At 41.8% G+C, this 14319-nt stretch overlaps 1 protein-coding gene across 10 annotated transcripts in view; it reads right to left on the reverse strand.

Annotated features, from left to right (window-relative positions):
• Positions 1-14319, reverse strand: part of Rbms1 (RNA binding motif single stranded interacting protein 1) — a 218210-nt gene that overhangs the window by 29108 nt on the left and 174783 nt on the right. For all 10 annotated transcript variants that reach the window (XM_036184979.1, XM_036184977.1, XM_036184981.1 and 7 more), the window contains exons 3-4: positions 14127-14185; positions 8860-8951 (exon numbers count right to left, since the gene is read on the reverse strand). In XM_036184979.1, the coding sequence (XP_036040872.1) occupies positions 8860-8951; positions 14127-14185 (151 nt within the window). The remainder of the gene's footprint in view (positions 1-8859; positions 8952-14126; positions 14186-14319) is intronic.

Here is a 14319-nt window from a genome sequence, read left to right on the forward strand (position 1 = left end):
AAAGAAGTATAAGAGCTAGTCAGTAGGAAGCCTGAGCTAATGGCTGAGAATTTTATTAAACCAGTGTACAAAAGCATTATTCCACAACACTCCTTTCATATAATTTTCAAGCAATAACAAACATTGACTATTTGTCTTTTTAAGATTTAAAATCATCTAGAGCTGGGGTTCAGCTCACTGTTAGAGCTCTTGTTTGGCATGAGGTCTTAAGCTTGACTTCTGGCACTCCAAACATGAATGAAGAAATGGATGGCTAAATCAATGAATTCACTTAGTTTCCTACAGAATGATAAATGTCCTGGCATTCCCAAGAATTAAAGTTAAAAGACACAGAAGAATGGGCAACCCACACTGTCCTTAGAACTTCCTGGCCCAGGTAAGAAAGAAAGCAGTGCACAGCCAGGCCAAAGGCACAGAGCACTGGCTCTGAGCCCAGATGGTCCAGGTCCAATAAAATATGAAAAATTTCAAAATGTTCAACACCAACCAGCTGAACAGTCTCCTTCATGAACCCTTCATGGGCGAATCAAAACAGCACCTGTTTCTGCTTTCTAGCTGAGATGAGAAGGATTTAGTGTGGTAGCACTGCTTAACTCACACTGAACAAAACATCTCAGTGTCAGTGAGATGAAGTATATCTTTAATGTTGAAATGTGCCAAGTTATTTAACAGATGTAGGGCAATAACACACACAGTGTTTCAAAAAACAAGGAAAGACAATAGAGTTGTCTTCGGGTGTTAACAGCTCTCAAATTCGCCTAAGGTGGGGGGGAGAAGGGGGAAGTCTCATCTCTTTATAGTCTCTTCACTTGCTGCCTCTGCCAACCTCACCCAGTAAACCACACAGTCCCTCCAAGAGTCATCTCACTTCCCAAGTCTCTGAAGGTTCCTTCCTGTGGAAACCCATACAAGCAGGGTCACAGTTCCTAGAAAAGAGCTTCAGAGCCAAAGGGCTCTTCCAATGCATCCCATGCCTTCCAGACACTCTCTACAAAGCAACTGCAACCCCAGTCCCATCTTCTAGGAGCTCACAGATCAACAGAGGGGAAAGAAAACACAGATGGTGAAGCAAAGGCTTGATATGTACAAATCACATTGGGAGGATGGATGGAGCCTCAAAGATTGAAGGGCTAAGTTTGCTATGAGAACACAAGACATCGAGAACAAGCTAAGTCAAGAGGCTTAACTTTCACAATCGGAAATAGGAAGTGGCCTTACTTTGTCAGTTACTATATTAGATTCTCCCCTCCCCCACTCCTGGAGTTCTAACACTGAAGAAAATGACCACAAAGCTTTGTTCTAGCTCCAAAACTTCCTTGAAACCCTGTGCTTTATCTTAGAGTTCATGCCTATGAGCTCAACACTTGTAGCCTGGGCTACATAGACCAGCCTAGGCTATAATGTGAGACCCTCTCTCAGCATCTATTCCCATCCAACATGAGAGTTAAACTTTGCTTCTAGTCCTCAACAATTCAAATCTGGAGAGAGACAAGCTCTGGAACCTGATACCATTAAGTGACTGATACTTTAGGGAGACAAACCACCATGTTTTGGGATGTTTCCCTCCCCAGAGGTGTGTTGGGAGAGGATGGAGGAGGGACTGTCTTCTGACAGCCAAACTCTGCAAAACAAGAAGGTTTCAGGGTTGGGGATTTAGCTCAGTGGTAGAGCGCTTGCCTAGCAAGCACAAGGCCCTGAGTTCGATCCTCAACCCCCCCCCCCCCAAAAAAAAAAAGAAAGAAAAAAGAAGGTTTCAGAGGCACCAAGGTAGGGGAAGGGCATGATTAAGACTCATAAATCATGCTTAGGTTCAGAATAAAGCAGGAATTGGCTAATTAAAGGTCACAAAAATACTTTCTAGGCAAAGATATGCTATAATGACCTAAATGTGTTATGTAAGAAATGCACACCCAAATTCTTTTAGACTTCTGAAATTATGATTATAAAGATTTCAACGACTTCATATTTAAGCATGCTCACAGAACTTTTTACACATTCAAGTCTTTTTAAAAGGGGAGTTGACAAGGAAGACATGAATACTTTCTAATGTGTCTTAGTTACTTCTGGGATAAATATTAATGAAAGCAATATAGACTTCGTAGAGTTTCAATTTAACCTACAGATTTACCAATAGCAAAACAAACAAACAAAAAACAAACAACCCCCCCCCAAAAAAAAAAACCAACTCAAATATTCAGATGGTTAAAAGCTTGAATGAAAGTGTGTGTGTATATGTGTGTGCTCAATAACTGTGCTGAGAGTAACATACAAGGGACTAAATATATGTAAGTATTTCCTATGACTTAAAAAAATATCCTGGGTGTTTGAACTCAGGAGCCTTTTGAGTGCTAGGGAGGCACTGTGCTGCTGAGCTATGCCCCAGGCCTTTGGAGATATCTGGTATTTGTTTCCCATAGCAACAACCTTGTCAGTCAAGTTTCCTCATTTGGGATGACCATTACAGCTAGTCTCATGTGTTCTTTCTTTCCTGTAAACACTACCCACAATGTTGCAGTAATTTAAAACTTAAAACACAAAAGAATGGGATAAAACCCCAGGCTGGTTGTACTAGTCACACACACACACACACACACACACACACACACACACACACACACACACCAATCAAATCCTCTAAATGTCCACGAAGTCTCATTACTATACATATTCATAGGAAATGGGTCATAAAGTATTTATAGTAATTGGTGGTGTTTTGAATGAAGATTAATTTAGTGTCTTTATGTCTAAATAATAAATCACAATGTCTGAAAACGTTATTCTGTCAATTACAGGTAGCCAAGAACAGTGGGTGCATTGGGCCTCTTTATGTCCCTAGGCATGGATGGGGTTCAGGAGCTCTTCAAACATGTGGAAAAAGAAGTCCCACACTGGCTGTGAGAGGGCTAAATGGCACTAATGCTCACTTGAGTAGAAAAGCCAGGCTCTGGAGGTCCCACATGGTGTAAAGCACTCAGTCATCATCTGAAAGAAATGAACAAAACCCTCCCTGTGCTTGTGGAATGGTTCCTAAAATGCAAGAAAGGGACTTGGCGGGAGGAGCAGATGTCTGTTTTCAGTCTGTTTTCTCTTGTACTGAATAGGTTCACCCACCAGCCAATGGCCGCCGGTGGGGCCTGCAGACTGCTCAGAGCATGGTGGGCCTCTGAGTAAGGGGAATGGAATCCTGCTCCTTTGTCTGCTTAGTTGTTGAGAAAAGAATACAAGCTTACTATCCCTAATGGTCTGCTGACCCCCAGCCAGCCTTAGGAGGTGACAAAGAGCTGTTAGGAGCTATTCTGTCTCAGGTAGCATCCTCAGAGAGTCAAGCCTTGCATCTTTTCAGCCAGTTATCTGTCTTTCTTTTAATAGAATCTGATTTTTTTTTTTCTATTGGAGACAGGGTCTCACATCTGTATAGCCTGGGCTAGACTGGAACTTACCATGTAGCTCAGGCTGGCCTCAAACTCACAGCAATTCTCCTGCCTCAACTTCCCACATGCTGGGACTGCAGGCATGAGCCATGATACCTGGCTCATATATTTGAGAAGGAGATACACATTTGAAGCATCTGCTCTGTTTTACATACATCAGCTTTCCAAAAGGTCCAAGGCCATTTCTGTGTGGTACGTTTCATCAAGGTGCTACTCCATGGACGTAATTTCCAAGCATCCCTTTTCTGAATTTTCAGTGTCTATCCAACTTTGGAATAAAACCTTTTATCTTAATTAGTTGATACTTTTCATCAATAAACCAGACACCACATGGCGGGTACTGAGCAAAGCTGTGGTGCTCAGAGCATGAATGGGAAACAGCCACCCTCATGTCCTCAGTTTACAGTTTTGAAAGTTATTTTTAAGTTTTCTGTGGGCTCATACCTCAGCCCAGGTACCCCAGGTGTCAAGCAACATCACAGCTCAGCCTACCTTCAACTGAGTGCCCCTTTGTTGCTTCAGATTACACAAGAGGTAAAGATGAGAGTATGTGAGTTTTTAACACAAAGCAGTACCCCGAGTCCTTCACTAGAAGAAAGTGGACAGTGGTTGGTCCCTTATAGTGCAACCACACAAGCCAGACTTAAATTTCCTTTATATAAATTCTCTCTCCAAAGAGGTGCATCAGGTAATCCTTGAGTTCATCAGCATAAGAGAATGAAGTAAAGACCAGATATTCAAACCTATGATATTATGGTAAAGAACAGGAGATCTGCTAGCATTTTAAAAAGTGATTTTAAAGATGAGAAATGCAAAAGGAACCAGGTCCTGAAATTTATTCTGCAGAATGATGACACACAGCCAGCATCCCTGAACCTATGCATTGGTCCTTCCCATAGGTGACAGAGAGTCATGTCCCCTGCAAAGTAAAGCTATGAAACCCTTGTATGGGGCTTGTTCTTAACGCTCCTGGAAGTTGGCATTCAGAGTGCAACACTGAAATGACCTATAGAGTCAATCTATACCCAAGCCTGTTTTGAATAAATGCAATGTAAAGATTTCTTCCAAACGGAGCCTATCTGTTTGGAAGAAATATGCTCCTTAATACTACAGGGGCTAAAATGGTACATAGGGGCTACCCCATAAAGGTCCCCGTGTTTTTTGATAGGTTGATAAAACAGCCTTCTTTCTAACTCAGTTTTGACAATGGGTGTTGATGTTCCCAGGATCCACAGTGAGAAACTACCTAGAGAAAGTCTACAAGAATCTGGCTACGACTGGATTAGGGTGAGTGGCTGATCATTCAGCTCTGTCTGGAAGACAGACAGAGGCTGAGAATGACATCTACGTGGAGAGAAAGGCAGCCATGTTCTGGGCCTCCACATGTGGTCTTTTAGCCTCTCATTAGCAGCCAAGCAACAGGGCTTTCAGCAGGCCTGACAGAAAATGTGATCTGTATCCCCACCGGCCCGCAGGATACAATGGGTCGATGTATGACTCAAAAGCTAAACAACAGAAAAGGAGAAAGCTGACTGAAAGGGCCTACCAGTGCGGCTGGGAAGTAATTACTCTCTTACTGATGGTTGGTACAGAGATAGGAACTAAGACTCACTGGAAGCTGGCTTGCTAACACATAGAACATTTCTAGCACTCGGGAGGCAGGAGGTGGGAGAATCACGGGCTCAAAGTCACCCTGGGCTATGTGGTTAAGTGCCCTCTTAAAAACTCCAAAGAAGTGGACCACACAGAGCGGTCTGGGAGTGAGTTAGAGTCCCCTAGGAAGGCTGCCTAGGAGGGCAGGGGGAGACAGCTCACTGGAGGAAGGCTGACAGTTAGTTAGCTTGGGGGTAGATTGGGTAGAGAGCTCAGAAACACGCCCAGGGTACTTTATGAGAAAGAACATCTGGTTACTGCCCGTGACAGAAAGTCAGCCAGATTCTGTCACTGTTAGGCCAACAGACCTTCCCACCCTCTGCTAGTGCTCCAACTCTGAAGGGTCAGAAAGCACAGCTGGGGAGCTGAGAGAGACTGGGTAAGAACATACACTGCGGGGAGCAGACCTGACTCAGGGGAAGGGAAAAGTCCCTGCTGTTACCTGATACTCAGAATTTCTGTGCAACAGGACTGTGTATTTAAATTATAAACACTGAATATCATACACTAATCATCTCTTCAAGTGTTTAGCTTCAAAATGTTAATCAAATGTTAAAATATTTTGCATCATTTTAGTAAGAAAAAAATTATAATACATTATGTATCAGCTACTACCCCAACCAATCTTCTAAAATGTAATTAGATTTAGCTACAATGTACCTAAGCCCATTCATCACATGCCATTCCACATGTTCACATAATAAATGATCATTGGGATGGAAACCTTCAAAATGCTGCTTCTAGATCACTCAATAGTCAATCCTGCTGCCAGCAAATAACGGCAATGTAGTCTGTGATGGCCCCCTGGGAACCAGCAACAGCCAAGACTCAGGTATTTTGTGGAGCTCTGGGCAGTCTGTGAAACATCTATACATGACCCCACATTCTATATACTGCATATGAAATGTAATGAAGCTTTCCCCCCAACAGACTGTTACTTAAACACCACATTAAATGAGGTTGGAGAACATGAAAACAGACAGGGACAGCCATAAATGTAGTGACAGAGACGCTGTAAGTTATGGCATTTCGGTGTGAGAAGTCAAGAGAAGGGACTTTCTGAAATGGGAGTAGTTGCAGAAGCCATTGCATCTCTCCTGGAAATTATCAAAAGAGAAAGGAGGAGCTTTGCAGAGTGAGCTGGGATGTATAGAGTGAAGGACAGAACTGTGGTGTTCTGGGTAAGCCCTGCTTATCATATGTGCAGTCACACATTGATTACAGGGGCAGAGTAAATGCTCTATGGACCAGAACACAAATAGGCACCCCGTGTTCACAATGTGCTTACGATCTCATAGTTTTCAATACCAACACTGGACAGTGCTCATATGATGGGCAATCATCTGAAAACTGGGATGCTTCCTAGTTATGGTTTCTGTTTGTCTTAACTTCTACTCTGGAGGCCAGTTCAGCACCAAATGATGTGGATTAGAAGGAAGAAATCCGTTGTATGAAACCTTTATCTGGGTCGATTCTTACATTCAAAGTATCTCTATGCTGGCAGCTGTAGGGCTGTGAGCAGCTAACTTATCTCTCAGGTCTTCTCAAGTGACCTATGTCTTCCTTATAGTCCTTGAACTTCTGTAAGCCTCCTTTCCTGGACATATGAGTGTTCCTCAGGGAGTGATTGTGTGGTACTATTCAGAGGTAGCCAAGGACAGTACCCAATTATTTTCCTCTGCACTTCATAAAGCCTGATAATAGAAAACCATTGCTCTTTTGAAAAGACGACTTGAAATAACATACTGCCAAATATTAGGCTTTAAAATATTTGACACAGAAACTGATGCATGGAAAAAAAACCCCCATGATTATCTTCATAAATTTACTATAGGTACTATGTGTAAGGATATCATCCAAGCTTATATTTGCCCTATAAAGACCAGGACATACACATTGGCTTAGTTAATGTGATTTTGAGAAGTGTGTAGTGTGTAATGAAATTTCTGTTATAGAATACAACACATTAAGAGATGCACAGTGCTTCAAGGGTTGCCTCTTTCTGATTCTTACTCATTTTAAATAAAAAATATGTGAATTTGAAAGCTACATATGGTGGTTTATGTCTGTAATCCTAGTAGTTAGGAGGTGGAGGTAAAGATTCAGAAGTCCAAGGTCATCCTCAGCTACACAGGGAAGTACAAGGGCAGCCTGGGATATGTGAGCTCCTATGTTAAAAAAAAAAAAGAGAGCTGGCTCAGTGCCAGTAAGTTGGAGAACAACCTGAAGTCTCTTTAGCCTTAGGATTCTAACTACATGGGGTTGGTGATTTTGATCATGCTAAACTAACTTTTCCAAGTTCATCAAATCATCTAAGGCTTTAAGCGTTTTATACACTTGGATGTATTTTTGCACATGTGCTACAGTGTGCTTATTGGTATCAGAGAAGCTGTAAGAGTTAGTCTCCCTTTCTACTACATTGGTTCCAGGGATAGAACCCAGGTTAGCAGGCATGACAGTGAGTACGTTTATCAGCTGAGCCATCTGCAGCAGTATCCTGCAGATGAATGTGAAGTGAAAGGAGACACAGACTAGTGAGTCAATCCATTCACATTGCTAAGTGATGATGTTCCTGGATTCCAGGTCTTTAACCTTGCAAGGAAATTAGTAAAGAGAACACAACTCAGGGCAAGCATTATGTCTTACAGTAATTAAAACCCAGGCACACTGTGCTCGGATGCTTATGAAGCATGAAACATATGGTCTTCGTTTTATAGTCCTTGAGCGCTTAGGCATATTCTTCACTTGGAGGAATATTTCAACAATATTCCTCAGCTAGGATGCTTAAAGTCCACCAGAAATGAATCTAGAATAAAGTTCATATAAAACTACTGAAGGATAAATTCATATTACATAAATAATCAGCAGTAAAAATCATCTGGCTATCATACAGAGAAAACAGCATCTATGGCATGCATTCATATCCAACCTCTCATTTGTATAAATCCGTATGTGAGCCACTTATATATCCCTTCAAATTATGGTATTTTATGCACAATTACCTTTTCTACCTTTAATTGTCTGTGTCTGTGTGTGGAGGCCAGTTAACACTAGATGACTTTCTCAGTAGCTCTCCACTTTAGTTTTTGACAGGGTCTCTCACTGAACCTGGAGTTCACCAATTCAGCTAGACTGGATGGCTAGCCAGCCTGTGACATCCTCCTATTCCCTGCCCAGCACAGAGAGTTGTGAATATTTCACTGAGCTTGGCTTTTTACATGCCTGTCAGGGATCTTATGTTTGCAAGGCAATCACTTTACCAACCAGCCATCTTCCAATCCCTCCCCAATTACTTTATTAAATGAATCTCCTGGTTATTATATGAAGGGATGGGTTTCACTGTGACTTTCTATACATGTGAAAGTTTGTTCTTATTTACCATTCCTTCTCTCTCCTTTTTGCTGGTCCCTCTCCTCTCCCTAAATACTTCTCATTCTGCTTTGAGACATATGTATCCCATTACCTTCTTTTTGAGGTATGCCTAAAATGGCTTAATTCTTTGGGCAACAAATTGTGAATCTCTATTTTCAGAAAACAGTGTAGATTTTAAAGCCTTCTGGAATTCTGATTATCCAAGAAAATCTGATGCTATTTCTGGACTCACTTATGAGGTTACATAATTTACTATGTAAAGTATACACATTTGTCAATCCTTCTTTAGACTATGAAGAAGAGAGCCTTTGCATAATTGCTATTACTGAAGACGCATGCCTGGGTGCACAGGGATGGAGGGATGGAGGAGCAGCAACCTTCAGGAACACAGGGCTCCACTCACCTTTGCCATCTGAGCTTGGACTCCACTAGCCTTCAGGGCAGAGACAGCTTTCTGGGCCGCCGCAGGACTGTCGAAGTCAACAAAACCATAACCTGAAATGCAAAAAATACTCTTCTTAAGGCATTCCGTTTTGATTGTATGAAGTGTTAAAAGAAGGACTTCATTTTGGTTCTGCTACAGGCATTAGAAGTAGGTGTACACGTGCTACAGTGGTTTCCCTGGTCCTTCAAAACATCCCTTAAAAGCATGCATGTGTGAGGGGCGTGGCGGGGCATGAGCTTTGTCTTCTTAAAGATCTTCTCAGGTGTCCTAGAGTTGAGCTGGAAAACCCCTGACATTTAAGTTGCTAAGCAAGGTAAAGATAGATAGATAGATAGATAGATAGATAGATAGATAGACAGATAGACAGACAGACAGACAGACAAGATAGACAGACAGATAAGTAAAGGGGCATTTGCAGGTGTTGTGAGAGACAGCTTCAGGAACTTTTAAAGGATACAACAACAACAACAACAAAAAGATGGAGCTATATGACTGAGCTCAAAAGTGACAGAAACAAAAATTACGTATTCTATGGATTATCCCTTAGTTTTCTAAGTTAAAGTAAGTGTGAACATTTGATACAAAAATATAATCTAAGTTTTAGTGCCTAGTTAAAAGTACTCATTTACCTAAAATAACATTAGCTCTCTTCAAAATAAAGGAGAGAATGAAAATGCCTCCAGATACCCGAAATAGTCATTTCATCCATCTTTGCATGAAGACCAAAGACAGCATGCGACATAGCAAGACACACCTAAGAAAGGCCACTCTCCAGTGCTCATTTGCCTGTGCTTTCACAACACGGTTAATGAGCTCATCATCTCTGTCCCAGGCCACAGTAAATCAAAACAGGAAATTAGGGGGTGGAGCCTGAGGAGGGCAGCACTGAATACATACACATGGATGGTACCTACAGTGCAGACTAGCAAGAAGGAGTGTCACAGGACCTTTGTAGACTCATCAGAAATCACTGCATGAAAACAGCCAGTCGGAGTGTTCACTGCAGTAACTCTTCATATAATGAGCAATGGGTAAGCATATTTAGTACAACTTCAAAGACTTGCTAGGAGCCTAGTCCAAATACCAGCTTTGCTCTGAACTCAAGTCATATGAAATTTATTTCATTTATTTCATTCATTCATTCATTCATTCATTCATTCATTTATTTATTTATTTATTTATTTATTTATGGTTTTCCGAGACAGGGTTTCCCTGTGTAGCTTTGCGCCTTTCCTGGAACTCACTCTGTAGCCCAGGCTGGCCTTGAACTCACAGAGATCCGCCTGGCTCTGCCTCCTGAGTGCTGGGATTAAAGGTGTGCGCCACCACTTTTATACAGGTATATATCTCTATTATACTTGTGCACATACATGGGGGTACCTAGATGTACATGCATTTATTTAATAAAAAATATTATTAAAACATTTTGTTTGAGGCAAGGTCTTGCTACATAACACAGGCTACCTGGGGCCTGCCCTCCTCCTCAGCCTTGTGAGTCCATGCACTGCTACCCTTGGCTCTAAAATTAATTTTAGTAAGTATAATTTGAAAACGAATGGCACTATTTAGAAGACAATGAAGAAGAGGAGCCAGGCCTCTCGTCGACACTCAGAACTTATGAAGAGACAGTACTGGTGTTGGAGGGACATGCATACAACAATGAAGCGAAAGAGAAACATGCAACAGTCATGCCACAGCACTGGCCTCATGACCTGCTTCTTCACAAAGTAAACTGTAATGGAGCAGACCATCACTTACAGACGTGGACATTTCAGGAGGGATGGATGAGGAAGTTGAAGTAAGCAACAGCTCCTTTATAGCACTTAGAATTGGATTGAGAGAGGCTTATTTGATTTAGTCAGTACAAAAACAGCCAGGTTGGGAAGCAAAAGGAGGCAGCTGATGCCAGCTCAAGCAGACAGCGCTCCTCAATTGCCAGGGTAGGAGATAGGTTGAACATATTTGGGTCTTATGTTAATATGCATCACACTTGGATTCTCAGGCAAGCTCTGCCTCTGACTTTTTCATACAACTCCACAATTTCTGGAGATCATAAAACAAACACACCCTACTACACTGAAATGACGCAGCCTCTACTGATGTACACTTCCTTTTACCAACTCTGCCACTGCCAATACATTACAATAAGCAGAACCTCTCCTCCATGATGCTATTTATTGTACTTGAAGGTGCAATCTGCTCGTGTAATAGGACCATTCTTTGATTTTATTGTTGTAATAAGAAATACAAATTGTTGCATTCAGTCACTGATAGCATGTGTTTCTGGCCTCTGTAGAATCCTACTCTAGGAATTCATAATCATTTATTGAAGATAAACAAAACCAGTAATCATGCCACCATGTGCTGTCTGTCCATGTATCTGTGCTACTTTCAAGTAAAGGTAAGAGCCATGCAATTTCATACGAGGTCAATAGAATTAATTAGGTCTCATTGTATAAACAGGGATGCAGCTGTCCTTGAAGGGGGGGCTAAGTAACATGCAGGTTTGCTCACTGACACTCCAGGAGATTAAGTCACCAGGTCCCAAGACCATGAGTAGTCATATTCATCCTGCTTACTGAAGTCTGCCTCCATTGTGAAAAGACTGCACGTGGGCAGAGTATGTTTTCCATTTCTGCTTTGGTTTCTATCAAACACAGGCTTGTTCTGTGATAAAATGAGGTTTTCTGTCTGCACTTTACCAGTCTGATTTACCCTCACCCATGTTTTTCTTATGTGTTAATGTGTATATGTGCTCTCATCTCATCCATCCATAACTCAATTTCTAGCCAAGCCTTTGTGGGCTTTTCTGTCCTAACCTGCCTATGACATTACTGATAAGCACCTAGAAATCTTTTGTTTGCTAAATTTTGACAAAAATTGAAAATATAAAATACCAACTGAATCATCAACAACTAATGCACCTTATTCAGACTTAACAATTTCTTCAGCTTAACTGTCCAAAATAGAGGCCCCCAAATAAGTTTGTGAAAAAGTCTCATGACCTTCAATATCTCTTGGAGTCCTGTATGAAATACTTGAATATATTTAATCTCTAAAAATTATATTTAGTATAGTGTTTATCATTTATAGCAATTCTATATAATCTCTTATGTACTAATTTATCTATATGCACCGAAACTATCATATGTGAAAAACTATACACACATATACTGACCACAGCAAGTTATTATAGGTGGCATGTTATCCAGCTTTATTATGAACCAAACTATTACTTCTCATTTGTCTCAACATTACCCGATCCTGCAAACTTGTTCTGGCTGTCATAACTTTATAAACTCCCTCTTGATCACCTTCTCACCTTACCTATATTTCACACCCTACACAGCTGCTGATGCACACTATGCAGAGGCTAGTGAGACTGGGAATCCTGGAAAGAATCCTGCCTGGCCCCACAGGGCAGTGTCTCCCAAGACCCACTTGATAAGGTGTCCAGGAAACTTGCTGGATTGAAGAGCAGCTCCGAATCACCCTTACTTTTGTTTAGAAGCCTCATAAATCTCTCTATCTGTGGACACTTTCCAAAAATGCAGCTTTGCATATGGCTGTGTGAAATTTGCTGTCCTTGCCTAGACCACACTGAACATGGAGCAGAATTCTGGTTTCTAGGAAAGAGGCAGCCATTGGAGAAGAGCACATGGTAGTGAGTGCCTTTCAGTCTGGGCACTGGAGAGTTCAGCTGGAGAAGGGGTTCTCCCCCACTCAACGTCACAGCTCTGCTTTTTCAGCATTATGAACTGCCACATCAGATTCCTCTGGAGTGAGGAAGAAAGGGAGGCAGGGAGGGAGGGAGGGAGGGAGGAAGAGAGGGAGGTTGGGAGGGAGAGATGGTAGACTAAAACCATTTATCCACTGTGATTTCTCTCCCAGTTTGACGTTCACTTTTGAGATCAGCTTTCTACTTTGTGTTTGGTGAGGGCCTATTTTTCTCTATAAAACCAAAAGACTTTTTTGGTTATGTCTCTGATCTCCCAAGTCATTTACTGATGCTAAATAAAACCAATCTTGGCAACTAAGTGCATGCATTTCCGCATGCATTTGACTCTCTCTGGTTTAATTCACTTTAAATATTTATTGGGTACCATTCTACATAAAGCACACTCTATTCACTGTCCTAAGGCAAAACTGCCTTAATATGCCATGTTGATTAAACATGGGCTTAGATATCTGCCACAATAGCTCCTTTAAATCTCAGCACTTTGAAGAGGGGAGCGTACAATGAACCACTTCAAGTCTAGATTAAAGGAAAGGCCTGGCTTACAAGGGGAGGCCTCACCCTAGGCTTCATTTATGTTCCCTGCCTTTTGCATTGCTAAGCCAATGCCCCATCACCACGACTTGAAAAACTAGGGTCTAATTAATGAGGAGATTTGCCTTCTCTGCCTATTCCTGTCAACCTTGCTTCAATTCCCGGGGTCAGTAGTTAGAGTCAAAGTCAGCTGACTGCATTCTTCCATTTTCCTAGAAATCACATGCCTATTGTTAAGACACTGGATCATTAAAAGTCAGATGCGCAGAGCATCTGCGCCACCCTGCTCCGGACGCTTTCCCTCGCAGCTCAAGGAGCTGGATGAGCTCATCCTAATTGCATGGAAAACTGAAGGTCAGTGCATCAAATTAATGCAGCAGCATATTTCAAAGGGGCGCGTGACCTCCCCTCCCTGGTACAATTTGGTCAGTGAAAATGGTTCTCTCCTCCCTGCCGCCAATATTGTCAACAGGCATTCAGCAGAGAACAATCGAGAGTATTGAAACATGTAATTAAGTACTGCTTAAAACTACTCTATTCTAATTAATAGAGCCAATTTACACAATATGTAATCTTTTCAGTTCTTTGGTACAGTCCAATGGTCTTCAGTAAGCAGCTCTAATCTCCCCAGGCTCAGGAAAGGAAAGCTATTCTCTAGCTCTGCTCCCCCACTTTTAGAGGCAGGGGCTAAATGCCAACTTGTATTTTACATGTTAACTCTACTGGCGCCGAATCCAGAATTCTGGCAAACTGCTAGTTGTGGAGTTTCCAGCCAAAACTCAACCAGGGACAAAACAAACGTAAGCAATATGCTGACATTGTGCAAGACAGAAACTGGGTGACATACGAGACCGGCTTTTTTAACACCGTGAGGTTAATTGTGAAACCGAAGACCGCCCACTCCCTTGTCTTTCCAAAACTATGGCCGAGGGGCCGACTGCCCACAGAAACATACCTTTGCACTTGTTGGTTGTCTTATCCAAAATCGCCTTTGTGGAGACGATTTTCCCATATCTAAAACAAAAGGCAACAGGAAGAAGTCAGAAGGAACTCTTATTCACGTCCAAGTCCAAAGAACACACTTATTATTTTTTCAAACATCTGCAAACTTTAAAGTACAAAATGTTCTTTACTGAGGGGCATGCAAT

Source organism: Onychomys torridus, chromosome 4 (assembly GCF_903995425.1).
Source record: "Onychomys torridus chromosome 4, mOncTor1.1, whole genome shotgun sequence".
NCBI classification, from domain to species: domain Eukaryota; kingdom Metazoa; phylum Chordata; class Mammalia; order Rodentia; family Cricetidae; genus Onychomys; species Onychomys torridus.